The following is an 18,229-nucleotide window of genomic DNA, read 5'->3' on the forward strand; positions in this document are numbered from 1 at the left end:
TACATACATACATTCCACGGCCCCCTTCGAATATAACACGAAGGGATATCGGAGGTCTATTGTCTAGCTATCTTCTCCATCCATAGGGAGGAGGAGGTCAGAAAAGTACAGAGAAATAAGTTTTAAACGATCATTCTCAAATAACAGAGGATAGTTTCTTAACCACTGAAGTTGGCACCACATCCCTTAATTTAAAAAATATTGGAGTAAGTGTTTGGATTTTTAAGGTGCGTATACTGGGAAATCCCAAAAATAAATACCGGTATTAAAAGAAAAACCTTTTATTTTACATTAGTTAAATATTTAAAACCAATTTCATAGCGAGTGCCTATAATACAGTCCTTATTGATACAGCAAGTTTTGATTTAGTTCCCAACATGTTTCGCCCTCAATCTGGGCTTCCTCAGGGGATCCTGTCCACTTAGGGCACAAACCTTCCCAGGATCTAGGACAAATCTATAAACTGCATTTAATGGAGATTCAAGGATTCTACAAACGCCACAAAAAGCCAAGGGCTGCAGGCGACCTTTTAGGAGGTACTTGGGACCAAAAAATATTATTTGCAAAGATGCGAATCAACCAGGGAATCTTCTATTCCAATTATAAAGGTTCTTTACAACCACTTTAAATGTCAGCTTGACCTGCAGTATAAATCACCTTCTAGCTTTTTATAGAGTGAGCTCTTTGGACACGATTGTATTCCTTCCCTTTTTTTTTTTTTTCACTCCTAATCAAAATAATAATAATTTTTTTGCGGGCTGGGGGAACCAGTTTTAACACTCGTACCCTAGATGTCAGTGTTGTCTTGTGGCGTTTTTGTTTTTCTTTGTTCCACAGTAACTTTGCTTCTGTATTTTTACATCACAGGTAAGCAAGCCGTGGTGGGTTATGAAGATGGAAGCGTGAGGATATGGGATTTAAAACAAGGGAATGCAATACATGTCCTCAAAGGTAAATATGTTGGAAGTTTAAAGTAGAACTTTGGGGAGAAATTAGAAATGTATATGATGTTGAGCATGAAAAGTTACCCATGTGTGTTTTATTTTTTATTTTTCATGTTATTTCTGTTGTAAATCCCACAAAATGTTTAATTTTTTTTTTCCCTCTTTCGATGGTAATTTAATTCAATTGGTGTTTGGTGGTAGTGTGGCTCTTAGAAGCCTTACTTACTTCTTCTTCCTCTTCTTCCTCTTCTTCCTCTTCTTCCTCTTATTCCTCTTATTCCTCCTCCTTCTTCTCCCAATTTTTTTATATTTTAGTGTATGTCAAGAAGGGAAGTGGTTTGTTTCTGTTTTGTTTCTCTTTATTTTTAAATATAATACTTTGGGATGCTTTATGTTTATGTAGTTCTTTTTGATGCTATGGAAAACAATCAAGGGAGAGAGTGGGTGGTTCCAGGGCCGGGCTCCGTGTCTGTTTTGATACAGAAAGCTGTGACTCTGGCTTGCTATGGGGGCACTAAACAGGAGGGAGGGGCCAGGATCACAAAAGAGGGACCTGAGAAGAGGAGGATCCGAGCTGCTCTGTGCAAATCTACTGCACAGAGGAGGCAAGTATAACATGTTGTGTTTTTTTTTTTATTGGAAAATAAACAAAAATGTACAATCCACTTTAAAATAGAACTATAAGTCAAGCTGCTTCTTATTTCTTCTTTCTCCTTCCTCCTTCCTTCCTTCCTTCCTTCCTTCCTTCCTTCTTCTTTCCTTCTTCTTTCCTTCTTTTCTTCTTCTTCCCCAGCAAATTTGGGGACCCCCAGGTCACCAGAACAAGTGTCCCCATTGGAAGATTTCCCGTCTATTGCTTTTCTGGGGACAACACAATCTTCTTTTTTTTTTTTTTCCTCCCACTTTCAATAATGATGATAAACGGGGTAAATGGGTAAATCTCCTAAACGTGGGCACACAGCAATAAAAACTGACAGGTGTTCCAATCCCTCTTTATCCACTTGTTCAGCGATGCCTACAGCTTTTTGAGTGTCATCTTCTTATCCCCGCTTTAGGCACAGATGGTCATACCCGTCCTCTGACATGCGTGTCTTCAAATGCCGATGGAAGTCTCGTGCTCACGGGCTCTGTGGATTGCGATACAAAGATGGTGAACACGGCCACTGGAAAGGTGAGGTCCCTTTTCTGCCCCGACTCTATGGGGTTGATTTACTAAAACTGGAGAGTGCAAAATCTGGTGCAGCTGTGCATATTGGCCAATCGGCTTCTAACTTTAGCTTGTTCAATTAAAGGGGTTGTAAAGGTTCGTCTTTTATTTTCTAAATAGGTTCCTTTAAGCTAGTGCATTGTTGGTTCACTTACCTTTTCCTTCCATTTCCCTTCTAAATGTTTTTTTTCTTTGTTTGAATTTCTCACTTCCTGTTTCTCCTCGGTAAGCTTTCCACCATCATCCAAGATGATGATGGTGGAAAGTCATTTAGAACGGCTTACTGAACATCTTTACCGAGGAGGAACAGGAAATGAGAAATTCAGACAAAGAAAAAAAAAAACATTTAGAAGGGAAATGGAACAACCCCTTTAAGCTTTGGACAATTTTTTTTTTAAAACTAATATACATATACACACACATATATAAGCTTTGACAAAAAAAATAATTATGTGTTTGTGTGTAAAATATATATATTTTACACACAAACACATAATTTTTTTTGTCAAAGCTTATATGTGTGTGTGTGTGTATATGTATTATTTATTTTTATTTTTTTGTCCAAAGCTTAAAGGGGTTGTTCCATTTCCCTTCTAAATGTTTTTTTTCTTTGTCTGAATTTCTCACTTCCTGTTCCTCCTCAGTAAGGTGTTCAGTAAGCTGTTCTTAATGAATTTCCACCACTCGGATGATGGTGGAAAGCTTACTGAGGAGAAACAGGAAGTGAGAAATTCAAACAAAGAAAAAAAACATTTGGAAGGAAAAGGTAAGTGAACCAACAATGCACTAGCTTAAAGGAACCAATTTAGAAAATAAAAGAGGAACCTTTACAACCCCTTTAATTGAACAAGCTAAAGTTAAAAGCTGATTGGCTAATATGCACAGCTGCACCAGATTTTGCACTCTTCAGTTTAAGGCTGCATTCACACCTGAGCGTCGGTCGTTTTTTCCGGCGTTTTGTCGCGCGTATTCATGCTTATTTGCGCGTTTGCATACAGCGTCATTCGACGTTTTTGTACTTCGCCGTTTTTTATTTTAGCCAATAGGAAAAATTATCATCTTTTCATTACTTGTTGGTAGATTTTTTTAATCTTCTGCCTGGGTGAAATGTTCTATTAATTAAAGCGATGAAACGCCCGTAGCAAACGCTCGTTGTCGCGCTAGTCGCTTGAATCAAGCGTTTCAATTACTTTCTAAGGGAAATAGAAACGCTCAAAAACGACCAAACCGCCCGATACGCGTGACAAAAAAGGGTCCGGAACTTGTTTGAGCTTCAGGCGTTTTGGAGTGGAGATGTGAACCATCTCCATAGGAAATAATGTATTTTTTCCCCTCTAGCGTTTTTTGAGCGTCGCGCTTCAGGCGACAAAACGCTCAGGTGTGAATGCAGTAAAACACTCAAGCTGCAGCTGCCAAAGCAGGCAGAATATTAGCATGGATAAAAACTATAATTCTGACACTTTATTAAGCTCTGGTTCGGCCACATCTGGAGTATTCTGCCCAGTTCTGGTCACCGGTCCTCAGAAGGGATGTTCTGGAGAGAAGCCCAAAGAGGGGCAGCAAAATTAATAAGAGGACTGGAGGACCTCAATTACGAGGACCGGCTGCAAACACTAAATGTATTCTCGCTGGAGAAGCGACGCTTAAGGGGGGACATGATAACGATCTACAAATACTTCAATGGGCATCCCAGCATAGGGGAACAAAAAAAACGATTCAGCCCCAGGGAGTGTATGAGGACACAGGGCCACACGTTGAGACTGGAGGAGAAGCGGTTTAACCTTGGACTGCGCAGGGGGTTCTTCATTGTCGGGGCAATAAGAATGTGGAACTCTCTTCCACAATTGGTGGTGGATGCGGGCAGTATGGATATTCTTAAAAGATTCTTGTATGTACATCTTATTACCGTATTTATCGGCGTATACCGCGCACTTTTTTGCCCTGAAAATCAGGGCAAAATCGTGGTTGCGCGATATACGCCGATACCCGCTTTCCCGCGCCGAGTTTGAATACTGCACCGACGTATACAGAGCGCAGTACACTCGTGTATTGTCGGGCAGTCTCGGCTTCCCTCGCGCTGACATTCTGGACGTCAGCGTGAGAGTAGCCGGGCCTGCCCGACTATGCACGAGTGTACTGCGCTCTGTATATGTCGGCGCAGTATTCAAACTCGGCACGGCAAACGAGCGGCGAGGACGCCGCAGAAGGACGCCGGACCCGACGAAGAGGACACCCGAAGCCGCAGACGGACGCCGGACCCGACGAGGCCGCCGATGGACGCCGCGCAAGACACCAAAACTGTAAGTACAAAAAATCTTTTTTCCACAGGAATTCGGGGCAACTTCAGGGGTGAGCGCTATACCCCAATAAATACGGTAATTGGGAAATAATTAGACAATGATGCATGCATCTTCACAGGTTAAACTGGATGGACTAGTGTTCTTTTCAGCCTTGCCTACTATGGAACTTTGTAACACAACCCCCTATGTGTCGCACAATAATGAAGGCATGGCATAGAGTTCTAAGAGATGTCATTTAATCATTTTGCCGCTGCCACCGTAACTGTTGGTGGCAGCAGTACTGGCATGTAAACCAAATCCCAATCTGTAGAACATTTCCTGGGTTTAGAGTAGGGCCGAAACAACTAATCAATTAATCGACAACGAATCAATTATGAAATTAATTGATTACAATTTTCATAATCGATTAATCGGCCAGTAACATAATGGGGTTAAAAAAACTAAAATTAGCCCTTTATAGTACAAAAAAAGCAAATCGCTACTGTAAATATTACTTTTACTGTCCCACAGTAAAAAAATTAACCCCTTACAGTAGCGATTATTTGCTCTTTTTGTACTTATCTTTGTTTTTTTAACCCCCATTATGTTACTTAACATCTCAGGCCTGGGTCACACCTGTTTTTTGGTGCTTTTTGCAGAAAAACACTACAGTTCATTTACATGTTTTCCTGTGGGACACGTTCACATGCATGTTTTTTTTTTTTCAGCGGCTGCATATTTGGAAAGGACTTTTTAATGCAAAACGGTGCCATTTTTTTTTTTTTTTGGTTCAATATACTTCAATGGAGAAGCTGCAGAAAAGCATGTAATGTGTTTTTCCGGCAATTTGTGTTTTTTATTCTGCCCAACAACAAATTGGCCCAAAAAAAATTAAAAATGCAATTTTTTTTTTTTTTTTTTTTAAGGCTATTATCCGATTTAATCAAAACAATAATTGGCCAACTAATTGATTATGAAAATAATCGTTAGTTGCAGCCCTAGTTTAGAGCCGTCCTTAGACCCGCCCCCCCCGGTGTCTTTAGCTGGAGAAGTAGCAGTCTGCGATCGATGAGCTTCAGCAGATATATTTCACACGTTATTCTTCTTGCTGTGCAGGTGGTCGGTTTATTCAAGACAGAAAGCAACGTATCCAAAGCCTCAAGACGAGAAGATGGGGAGTCCGAGTCTAATTCTGTGGAGTCTCTGGGCTTCTGCAATGTGTAAGCATCTTTGGACGCTGGTAGTCACCATATTTTTGTTGGACTAGATTTGTATGTGCCAATGAAATGTTACTGGCTGGTAGAATTTCAGCAGGCATTGGCCACATGGGCTTGGATACACATGGGCTCACCATGGCTTTTAGAGATTTAAGCTTTCAGCCCTGAATGCAGTTCGGGGGTCACACACACCCACTCCTGTATGCCTGTCATATTTTTTTGTTTCATGCAGGTGTGTCTGTGCAGCTGTTGCATCTGCATTCACCTGCATAGGCTGTGTGCACGCTGCTTTGTGGGCAAACACCTCTCATGCATGCCGGTGTGCATCTGAATGAGGCCCCAAGTAAAACTCCAGCACTTTGACCCACTGCCTATTTATAACCATCCTCCAAAGCCCCCACCACCCCAGGTGCACATACCTTTTTTAAGGGGTGGGGGTGAGTGGTGAACAAGCTGGGTTTACAGTAAATGGGCATAATAATATGACCCTACCCTCGCCCAACAGAAAGCTTCCAATTACTCCCTGCAATTGGGAGTTTTTGGCTCACGTGACAGCCAATTACGGTCACGTGATCTTAAGCCCCACCCCGCCTCCTGGCATCCTGCAACATCGCTGGATCTAGATGGGCTCGGGTAAGTATTAGGGGGGCTGATGCACACAGAAGTTTTTTTACCTTAATGCATTAAGATAAAAAACGTTCTGACTTTACATCCACTTTACCCTTTTAGCGCCAGCGCCTCCCGGCCCTTCAAGAGGTTTAGGATGCCAGGAGGCGGGGTGGGGCTTAAGATCACGTGACCGTGATTGGTTTTCACGTGAGCCAAAAACTCCCAATTGCAGGGAGTAATCGGGAGCTTTGGGTTGGGCGACGGTAGGGTCATATTATTCTGCCCATTTACTGTAAACCCAGCTTGTTCACCACTCACACTTGTGAATGGGCGGCTGCTCTCTGGGATTACACACAGTTCCCAGAAAGCAGCATGCCCCATTCCCCAGAAGAGGATGCAGAAGAAGACCGACCGCTGTTATGGAAGAGGCAGATTTAAAGACTTCCGCATAGCAACAGGTATTTCAGGTGAGTATAAAAAAAAAAAAATACATTTCTGGCTGGAACTCCACTTCAAAAATATGGTAATATATTGTGTTTTTGTGCATTAAGGCTGCATTCACACCTGAGCGTAGCGTTTTGCAGCATTTTTTACCGCGATTTGCGGCGACAAAACGTGGCGTTTTTTACCACGACAAAATGCGGCGTTTTTTACCGTGATTTTGTACAGGTCTAGGGTCACCAATGTAAAACGCCCAAATACGCTCAATTCGAGCGACAAAAAAGGGTCCAGAACTTGTTTGGGCTTCAGGCGTTCGGCGTCAGGCCTTTTGTAGTGGAGATGTCAACCATCTCCATAGAGAATAATGCATTTTTTCCCCTCTAGCGTTTTGGGGCGTCGCTCTTCAGGCGACAAAACGCTCAGGTGTGAATGCAGCCTTAAATCCATTAAAGTGATTTTTTTTTTATTTGAGTTTGAAAAACCGCTGGGCAAATATTGTGTGACCTAAAAATGTGCACTGCCCACCATTTTTATTCTCTAATGCCGCGTACACACGATCATTTTTCTGCATGGAAAAAAAACAACGTTTTAAAAAAAATGTCATTTAAAATGATCGTGTGTGGGCTTCACATCATATTTCGGGTTCTGAAAAACGACAAAAAAAAATAATAATTCGAACATGCTGCATGTTTTTCGGGTTGTAAAAAATGGTCGTGTGTGGGCTAAAACGACGTTAAAAACCTGCGCATGCTCAGAAGCAAGTTATGAGACGGGAGCGCTCGTTCTGGTAAAACTACCGTTCGTAATGGAGTAAGCACATTCATCACGCTGTAACAGACTGAAAAGCGCGAATCGTCTTTTACTAACACGGAATCGGCAAAAGCAGCCCCAAGGGTGGCGCCATCCGAATGGAACTTTCCCTTTATAGTGCCGTCGTACGTGTTGTACGTCATCGCGCTTTGCTAGAGCATTTTTTAAAAACGATGGTGTGTGGGCAACGTCGTTTTAATTATGAAGTTGGAAAAAAAAAAAAAAAAATTTTCATGCCGAAAAATGATCGTGTGTACGCGGCATAAGGTTTCTGCCAAAAAATAAAAATATGTTGGGGATTCTAAGTCGTTTTTTAGAAAAAAAAAAGTTTTTTACATGTAGGAGAGGAATGCTGGAAGTGGTTAATGTATATATTTTTTTTTCCCAGGCTGCCCCTGGCAGCAGTCGGTTACCTGGATGGAACTTTGGCCATTTATGATATTTCAACACAGACCTTGAGACACCGGTGTCAGCATGAGGTATGTGAGCGGTCATCTTGTTCTTTGACTTGTATAAGGACAGACCTAAGGGGTGGATTTACTAGATCTGGAGAGTGCAAAATATGGTGCAGCCCTGCATAGAAACCAATCGGCTTCCAGATTATTTTTTTTTTTTTTTTCAAAGCCTAATCGAGCAAGCTGAAGTTAGAAGATGATTGGCTGCCATGCTCAGCTGCATCACATTTTGCAATTTCCAGTTTTAAGTAATCATGTTATTAACCGGTTAAGCCCCGGACCTTTAGGCAGCTAAATGCCCAAGCCAGGTTTTGCGATTCGGCACTGCGTCGCTTTAACAGACAATTGCGTGGTCGTGCGACGTGGCTCCCAAACAAAATTGGCGTCCTTTTTTTCCCCACAAATAGAGCTTTCTTTTGGTGGTATTTGATCACCTCTGCGGTTTTTATTTTTTGCGCTATAAACAAAAAAAGAGCGACAATTTTGAAAAAAATGCAATATTTTTTACTTTTTGCTATAATAAATATCCCCCAAAAACATATATAATTTTTATTTTTTTCTCAGTTTAGGCCGATATGTATTCTTCTTCTACATATTTTTGGTAAAAAAAATCGCAATAAGCATTTATCGATTGGTTTGCGCAAAATTTATAGCGTTTACAAAATAGGGGATATTTTTATTGCATTTTTATTAATTATTTTTTTTTACTACTAATGGTGGCGATCAGCGATTTTTTTTTTTTCGTGACTGCGACATTATGGCGGACACTTCGGACAATTTTGACACATTTTTGGGACCATTGTCCTTTTCACAGCAAAAAAATGCATTAAAAATGCATTGTTTACTGTGAAAATGACAGTTGCAGTTTGGGAGTTAACCACAAGGGGGCGCTGTAGGAGTTAGGGTTCACCTAGTGTGTGTTTACAACTGTAGGGGGGTGTGGCTGTAGGTCTGACGTCATCAACTGTGTCTCCCTATAAAAGGGATGGCAGGATCGATGCAGCCGCCACAGTGAAGCACAGGGAAGCCGTGTTTACATACGGCTCTCCCCGTTCTTCAGCTCCGGGGAGCGATCGCAACGGGGCGTCTAGAAACGAATAGCCGCGTCCTCGTCCCGGATCACTCCCCGCGGGTTTCCAACCGCCGCATGTTACGGGGGGGGGGGGGTCCCGATAGGACCCCCGACCCGCGGAAAGGCGGGGATGTACATGTGCCATTCTGTGGACGTACATATACATGCGGCGGTCGGCAACCGGTTAAGAGCTGGGGATCCTAGAAAAACTTGCCATGCCTCTTACTAAATACATTGGACTGTCTACTTTCAAAAAAAGGGGTCATTTGGGGGGGTATTTGTACTGTCCTGACATTTTTGGCCCTCAAGAAATGAGATGGGCCGCGTCAGTATATCAGGATTGATCCATTTTCAGATATTTATTTCATCCTTTGTGGACTCTATAACTTTCCTACAGACTAAATATACACTGATTTGGGTTATTTTCACCAAAAGAATGAAGCAGAATATATTTTGCCCTAAATGTTTGAAGAATGTTTTTTTTGCCAAATTTTAAAACCGAAAAAAAATGTTTTTTGTTTTTTCTCTTAAAATTTTCTCATTTTAATTTTAGGAAAAAAATCAAATCCAGTGGTGAATAAAGTGGAGCTTCAGGCTTCGTCAGGGAAAAAATCAGCAGCTACAAATACTGGAGCTGCTGACTTTTAATCGCTTGCCGACCGTCCACCACAGTTTTTCTGCGGCACGTTGACTCGGCTGTGCAAAATCACGTAATATAACGTGATGTTGCTCCGCGGCCACTAGGGGGGCGCGCGCGCCCCCTGCTTGCTCCTGGTGCTGAAGCGAGTGCCCGGCAGGCGCGATGACACCACCGGGCACCCGCGATCGAGCGAGAACAGGGAGTTGTGTGTGTGTGTGTGTGTGTGTGTGTGTAAACGCACAGCTCCCGCTTCTTTCAGGGGGAGAAATGACTGATCATATGTTCATACAATGTATGAACAGCAATCTGTCATTTCTTCTAGTCAGTCCCACCCCCCCTTCAGTTAGAACATAATTAACCCCTTGATCGCCCCCTAGTGTTAACCACTTCCCTGCCAGTGACATTTTTACAGTAATCAATGCATTTTTATAGCACTGATAGCTATAAAAATGCCAATGGTCCAAAAAATGTGTCAAAAGTGTCCGATGTGTCCGCCATAAGGTCGCAGTACCGATTAAAAATATTAACAAAAATGCCATAAAACGATCCCGTTTTGTAGATGCTGTAACTTTTGCACAAACCAATCAAACGCTTTATTGCGTTTTTTTTTTTTTTATGAAAAATATGTATCGGCTTAAACTGAGGAAAAGAAATGTTTTTTTATGTATTTTTAGGGGATATTTATTATAGAAAAAAATATTCATTTTTTTCAAAATTGTCGTTCTATTTTTGTTTATAGCGCAAAAAATAAAAACCGCAGAGGTGATCAAATACCACCAAAAGAAAGCTCTATTTGTGAGGGGAAAAAAAGGACATAAATTTTGTTTGGGAGCCACGTCGCACGACCGCGCAATTGTCAGTTAAAGCGACGCAGTGCTGAATCGCAAAAAGTGGCCCGGTCATTGACCAGCAAAATGCTACAGGGCTGAAGTGGTTAATATTGGGACACTTAACTGTAAACGAATCGAGCAGTGTCTTCACCCGAGCCGATTTTTCAATCGGCTCCCTGGTGCTGCCACCGCCATTTTGGTTAAGGGAAACTGGCAGTGAAGCCATGTGGCCTTGCTGCCGGTTCCCTACTGCGTCTGCGCAAAGCATACTATTTTAATGACCCAGGGGCAGGAGGGAAAACTTCCAGATGGCTTTGCTGCGGCAATATCACCTGGAAGTGGGAGCCTGTCAAACACCCCCCCCAAAAGGAGTCAAATAAGCAGAGCTTCCACTTTTGGGTGGAGCTCCACTTAAAATACCATCAAAAGATCTATTTGTGTGAAAAAAAGGATTTACAAATTTGAGTGTTGCATGACTGCGCAATTGTCATTCAAAAAGTGCCAGTGTTGAAAATTGGCCTGGGCAGGAAGGGGGTGAAAGTGGCAGTATTGAAGCAGATTAGTACGGCCATGTGAATGAAGCCTTGGATGTAACCGAGCTGGACTAATGGTTAAAAAGAGCTTCTGTATAAAACTGAACGTTTACAACCGTCGCCCGTTATATTGCAGTATCTTGATGGCAGAGGATTAGATCTCATTTAAATTGGAAAAAGGAACCGGCTTTGTTATCAGATCTTATGCCGCGTACACACGACCATTTTTCGGGTTCTAAAAAATGACGTTTTTAAGGGTCTAGAAAAAACAAAGTTTTTTTTTTCAACCCGATCATTAAAACGGCCTTGCCTACACACGATCGTGAAAAAAAATGATCTGGCAAAGCGCGGTGACGTACAACACATATGACGGCACTATAAAGGGGAAGTTCCATGCGGATGACGCCACCCTTGGGGCTGCTTTAGCTGATTCCGTGTTAGTAAAAGACGATTCGCGCTTTTCTGTCTGTTACAGCGTGATGAATGTGCTTACTCCATTACAAACGCTAGTTTTACCAGAACGAGCGCTCCCGTCTCATCACTTGCTTCTGAGCATGCGCGGGTTTTTCACGTCGTTAAAGCCCACACACGACCATTTTTTACAACGTTAAAAACGTTGTGAAAAAATAGAGCCGGTTCGAAATTTTTAATGGCCATTTTTAGATCGTGAAAAATGCTCTGGAGCCCACACACGATCGTTTTTAATGACATTAAAAAAAAAACGTAATTTTTTGCAACCCCAAAAATGGTCGTGTGTACGCGGCATTAGATTTACAATTTCTACAACATTTATAAACCATTCGGGAACCTTCGTCTTGTGTCCGGTGTATTCATATTTATTCTGCAGGCACAGGCCCTGCTTCCTCCTCCATGTTTTGTGCTCCATCTTCCTCATTCACATGCTCTGGACTATAGATAAACCCATGTTTAATCCCCTTTGTTACATTTTCCAGACCTACCGCGTGTTTGCGCGTGTGTTTTTTTTTTTTTTTTTTTTACTTTCAAGAGGACAATGGTGACGTCCAGGTTTGCAAGTCTTTGTGTTTTATGATTTAATCCCAGCCTGACGGTCATAAATCCAGATTTACATAGTCCTCTCTTCTATGAATTTGTTTTGAAGCTTTTTGTTTCTGTGTGTGTGGTACGTTGTTAAATGTCTTCTTTGTTGTTTTAATGATGTGTGTTTTTTATAATGTACAAACCTATAAAACACTGATCCCCCCCCCCCCAGCTAACCAAATGTACTCCTAGATGATGGTATTGTTCCAAAGTGTATTTAAAAGTCAAATCGGTGCAGATAAAAGTCCGATAAAGACATTGCATTGATGTGTATCCTTCATTTGTCATGGAAATTAGTTTAATTTTAGTCTTGGAATAGACTGGTGAGAGTCCCTGTCAGGTTTTCTATTGTCATCTGTGTCTCTGCCTGGCAGATTCACCCTACGGGGATGATTTACTAAAACTGGAGAGTGTAAATTCTGGTGCAGTTCTGCATAGAAACCAATCCGCTTCCAGGTTTTATTATCAACGCTGCTAAAGGTTCATTATGTTGGTTTAACTGCTTGCCAAACAGCCGCTGCAGGTTTACGGTGGCAGGTCGGCTGGGCTGGGCGAGAGCACATAGATCTACGTCATCTCTCCCAGCAGCCAATAGGGCGCACGCGCGCCCCCCCGCTCGCTCCTGACTCCCACTCGGTTGTTATGCGGGAGGGGACATCCCGCTCTCGCCGCTCTGACCGGGCCTCCTGTCCCACCGGGAGACCCGATCCTTGATCCGGCGCCTCCATCGTCTAGGCGCAGACTGAAACTGAGCCTGTAAACGGCTTCGATTCAGTCTCCGCATTGAAAACACGGAAGCGACGTCATGACGTCACTTCCGGGTTTCTCGGTTGCCAATGGCGCCGGACTTAAAGTACACTGTATTCAGAATCGCCGTTTTCGGCGATCTGAATGCTTTGAAGTGCAAAGGAGGGATCGGGGGTCTTTTAGACCCCCGATCCCTCCATAAAGAGTACCTGTTGCCACCTATTGCTGTCACATGGGATGTTTACATTCCTTGTGACATCATCTTTCACATTATGCAAAAAAAATGGGCTAACTTTACTTTTTAATTTTTTTTTAAATTTATGAAATTTAATTTTTCCCAAAAAGTTGCGTTTAAAACACCACCGCACAAATACTGTGTGACATAAAATATTACAACAATCGCCATTTTATTCTCTAGATTCTCTGCTATATATATATATATATATATATATATATATATATGTATATGTATATGTATATGTATATGTATATGTATATATGTATATGTATGTGTTTGGGGGTTCTAAGTAATTTTCTAGCCAAAAATACGTATTTTAACTTGTATACACTAAATGTCATAAATAGGCTAAGGCATGAAAGGGTTAAAAATGTCTTTCTTTTTTTTTTTTTTTTTTTACATCCCGAAAAACGGTCGTGTGTACGCGGCATTAGTTCCCTCCCTGACACAAATTTCCAGTTGCTTTTATCTCCTGTGTCGGAGACTTTTTTAGAAGTTATCCATGCTCATAACAGAGGAACGGAGCGTCAGAAAGACACAGGACTTAGAGCTTTGGAGAGAGATAAGTAAACACTTCAGATCTATGTGCCCAGGTCATATTTCATGAATGGGCTTTACATCCACTTTAATGACCATGGTTTTGGAATAGGATGTCCAACTAGCTCATATAGGTGTGATGATCAGGTGTCTAGCTTTGTCATATAGTGTGTGTGCGCGCGCATGCATGTGTGTGTGTGTGTGTGTGCGCGCGCGCGCCTACCTACATGAAGGATGACTATAATTGGTGACTTCTCTCTTGTCTCTAGTCGGGGATTGTACACCTCCTCTGGGAAGAGAGCTCTCCGGTGGTGTACACGTGCAGCCTGGATGGGGCCGTCAGACTCTGGGATTCCCGCTCAGGGAAAATGATCAGCGAATACTGCGGACACACGGAGGAAATTCTTGACTTCGCTCTTAATAAGTGAGTACTTGTTCCACAATTTGTGATTTTTTTTTTTCTAAAGACCTCTTTCTGTGGCAAAAGAATGTTTGATGGGCAGATCTGACCTCTGCCAAGCACCCCTTGAGTATGTGTGTGTGTGTGTGTGTGTGTGTGTGTGTGTGTGTGTGTGTGTGTATGTATGTATGTATGTATGTATGTATATATATATATATATATATATATATATATATATATATACATACATACATACATACATACATACATACATACATACATACATACATACATTTTTTTTCTTTAAACCTGTAACTATAAAATGCTACACAATTTATGTAGTCTCCTCTCTAGCCAGCAGGTTGAGACTTGGGCCCCCTTAAATATTTATTAAATATGCGATCTAAAAAAAAAAACTTGATTCGAATCGAGGTTTTGTTTTTTTTTTTTTTTTTTTAATGGGACACCGCGCCGGCAGGAGTTTTTAGGCCGCGGCTTCGGCCTAGTCCGCCGTGATCCTGGGAAAAGGCCGCGGACTAGGCCGAAGCCGCTGCCTCGCCTAAAAAATCTGGCTCGCCGCGGCTTCGGCCTTGTCCGCGGCCTTTTCCCAGGATCGCGGCGAGCTACGTGCAGGATTTTTTAGGCGAGGCCGCGGCTTCGACCTAGTCCGCGGAGCGCAAGTCCTATGGAAAAAAATCGGTTTTGGTCAAAATCTGAATCGTTTTTGCCCTTGCAACTCGATTCAGATTTTAAATCGTTTTTTTTTTTTTAGTCCCCTCAATTAAATGCCTCTATTTGGGGATTCAGCCAGAGAAGGCGTACCCGAAAGGAGATTACTGCTGTGCTGTCCTAAAGCGGAGTTCCACCCACTTAAAAGTTAGCAGCTGACTTTTACTTTTAATAATCGGACACTTACCTGTCTCACGGTCCAGTGATGTGGGTGCACAAACTCCTCTCTGAGGCGCCAGCATTGTAAATGTCATTGGATTTGATTGATGGCAGCAGGAGCCAATCGGAACGCGAGACAACGGCTGGAGCTGGTGTGCTCGTCCTTGTCGCTGGAAAGACCGAGTTCAGGTAAGTAAAAGGGGTGCAGCTGCGGCACAGGTTTTTCACCTTTTAATGCATTGAGGAAAAAACACAAGAGTTTACAGCCCCTTTTTAAAGTGGTTGTAAACACTTTTACCTACAGGTAAGCCTAGATTAAGGCTTGTCTGTGATGCTTGAAATATCACCGAAACCTCCACGGTTTGGAAGATATTTGCAAAAGAGACAGGCGGCGATCGTGCCGTTTTCTAAAGGTAATCGTACTGTGACTGGTGGCTCCCGCACGCATGCGCGGGAGTGACGTCATTGCGGCTCAGGCCAATCACAGTGCCCGGAGCCACGGTACCCGACTTCGGTTTCAGGTAAGTGACACATAACACTCCCTAATGGGCTACTATGCATCGCATGCATGCTTTACCTTTGCAAGGAAACGAAGAGGAAGTAAAACCCACCCGGGTTTACTTCCTCTTTAAGCGCAACTTTACATTTCTAAATACTCCCTGTAACAGACATTTATTCATCTTTTTTTATGTTAAAGGGGTTGTAAAGGTACAATAATTTTTTCCCTAAATTAGCTTCCTTTACCTTAGTGCAGTCCTCCTTCACTTACCTCATCCTTCCATTTTGCTTTTAAATGTCCTTATTTCTTCTGAGAAATCCTCACTTCCTGTTCTTCTGTCTGTAACTCCACACAGTAATGCAAGGCTTTCTCCCTGGTGTGGAGAGTCGTGCTCGCCCCCTCCCTTGGACTACAGGAGAGTCAGGACGCTCTCTACGTTGCAGATAGAGAAAGGAGCTGTGTGTTAGTGGGCGTCCTGACTCCTGTAGTCCAGGGGGGGGGGGGGGGGCGGGCACGACACTCCACACCAGGGAGAAAGCCTTGCATTACTGTGTGGAGTTACAGGCAGAAGAACAGGAAGTGAGGATTTCTCAGAAGAAATAAGGACATTTAAAAGCAAAATGGAAGGATGAGGTAAGTGAAGGAGGACTGCACTAAGGTAAAGGAAGATATTTAGGGGAAAAAAATTAATTGCCTTTACAACCCCTTTAAGGTAAAAAAAACATGAGGGTTTACGGCCCCTTTAAAGTGGGTGTAGTCATTTTTTTAACTTGTACCTACAGGTAAGCCTATAATAAGTCTGCAATGTATGTGGGGAATACAGCGCAGGTCTTATAAATGGAATTAATATTAACGTGATGTCAAAATAAATTTGTAGATGTGGCTGCTGCAGCAAAAATATGTCAGATGAACATATAGTATAGAATGTAAAGGGATAAATGCTGCGCTGCTAATAAGGTGTGTGTGTATATAGGTCAATACCAACATGACAAGGTGAACAATGTACACACTATAATAAGTCTCACCTGTAGGTAAAAATAATTTCTCCTAAACCTGTACGGTTTAGGACAGTGATGGCGAACCTTGGCACCCCAGATGTTTTTGAACTACATTTCCCATGATGCTACACTACACTGCAGAGTGCATGAGCATCATGGGAAATGTAGTTCCAAAACATCTGGGGTGCCGAGGTTCGACATCACTGGTTTAGGAGATCTTCCCCTTGCAATGAGTTGCTGACTTCAGCGGCGCATGCGCACCGGGGATTCTCAGCTGAAAGCCCGGCAGATGCCTGACCTTGCCAGAATGAAGTTTCCCGTGCAGGAGTGACATCGCAGCTCCAGCCACTCACATCGCTGGAGCCGCGATACCCGGAAGACGCGCGGAGGTTAAATGTCAGTTCCCTCTGCGTGGACCGGGTGAGATGCCGACGCCTCGTTCTAAGGTAAGTATTTCATAGTGAGCTTGTATGCGGTGCATACTAGCTCCTTATGCCTTTTGCCTTACAGGTGTAGTAAAAAAAAAGAAAGTGTCAGCGGGTTTACTACCGCTTTAAGCGCAATTTTACATTTCTAAATGTTCCCTGTAACAGACATTTATTCACCTTTTTTATGTTCAGATCTACTTAACAAAGTTGTGTTCCTTGTTTTTCAGGGATGCTTCCATTGTGGTGACCGCATCTGGAGATCACAAAGCAAAAGTGTTCTGTGTGCAGAGACCGGACCGTTAACCCCCCGGGGGGGGCCCCCGTCCGCTGTACAGGGCAATCGTTGGCCCTCTCTTCTCTCTCTCTCTCTGAAAGGCTTGGAGCTGTTAGCTGTCTTCTTTACTTATATGTGTGGATGCAATTTAATCTCTACAGACTGGCGTATGTGGATGCGCATGTACATGTTCACACTAACTTGGGGAGGAGAAAAAGAGGGTCCCTTTTTTTAAAAGCCGCAAGACCCAAATGACATCATTTTTTCCATAGACTGGCCTGTTGTATAAAGAGGCGTTACCAACAATTCATGGAGAAATCCTTCCACGTATTTTCAGGGCGATTTTTCAAGAACGGAGGATACTTAAAGCCGCCATGGTGGTGTAGTGGGGGGGGCTGTACTTCAAACAAACGGCTGACTTCCTGTTCTGTAGGAACAACCAACTGTTGGTTTTTACAGGAGCCAACGCAGAGCATTGGGTTATATAATGCAAAGATCTCAATCTCTATACTGGAATGGGCATTTTTTTTTTTTTTTACATACGTAACCGGGAGTGTTACTAGTCACTATTTCATGTAATGCTCATAACCTTTTTTCTTTTTCTTTTTTTTATGGGGGCACATTGGCGATTTAATGACCATGTTTTAAAGGTACCCTGATCAGAGGTGTTTTGTTAAAGTGTACCTGTCATTTGATTAACTAGATCAGCTTTTAGTGATACATTTATGCTCTGAGAAATGCAAATGGCCAATCTCCACTGTGATCGATAAATATAATTATTGCTTTCTGTTTGGATTTATAATCTGGAACCCGATTCCCAGTGCCTCTGTCGTTCAAATAAAATGTCTAGGTGTGCCCGGACGTCCGTAGAAACCCTGTCTGGTCTCTACAGCTTTAGAAGCTTTACTTGCTAGCTACAGAGGATGGCATGCTGTATACTCACCATTGCGGCGGCCAGTTTCTCCGAACGTTCATCTTTTATTTTTTTTTCAGTGCTGCAGCCTCAGAAAATGTCTTCAGTATGCGATATTTTCGGATTGATTTTTACTAAAGGCAAACGGACTCTTCAGTTTTTCAAAGAGCAGTTGCTCCAGAGTTTAGACCCCTTTTGCACTTTGCAGGCG

General features: G+C 42.6%; 1 protein-coding gene across 2 annotated transcripts in view; it reads left to right on the forward strand.

Moving 5' to 3' along the window:
* The window catches only part of LOC120944227 (angio associated migratory cell protein), a 36,099-nt gene extending 18,121 nt beyond the window's left edge, over window positions 1–17,978 (forward strand). For both annotated transcript variants that reach the window (XM_040358193.1, XM_040358194.1), the window contains exons 7-12: window positions 868–951; window positions 2,000–2,115; window positions 5,547–5,650; window positions 7,896–7,986; window positions 13,888–14,042; window positions 17,059–17,978. In XM_040358193.1, coding sequence (XP_040214127.1) covers window positions 868–951; window positions 2,000–2,115; window positions 5,547–5,650; window positions 7,896–7,986; window positions 13,888–14,042; window positions 17,059–17,134 — 626 coding nt within the window. In that variant the 3' untranslated portion in view covers window positions 17,135–17,978. The remainder of the gene's footprint in view (window positions 1–867; window positions 952–1,999; window positions 2,116–5,546; window positions 5,651–7,895; window positions 7,987–13,887; window positions 14,043–17,058) is intronic.
* The last annotated feature ends 251 nt before the right edge of the window (window positions 17,979–18,229 follow it).

This window comes from Rana temporaria, chromosome 6 (genome assembly GCF_905171775.1).
Source record: "Rana temporaria chromosome 6, aRanTem1.1, whole genome shotgun sequence".
NCBI lineage: Eukaryota > Metazoa > Chordata > Amphibia > Anura > Ranidae > Rana > Rana temporaria.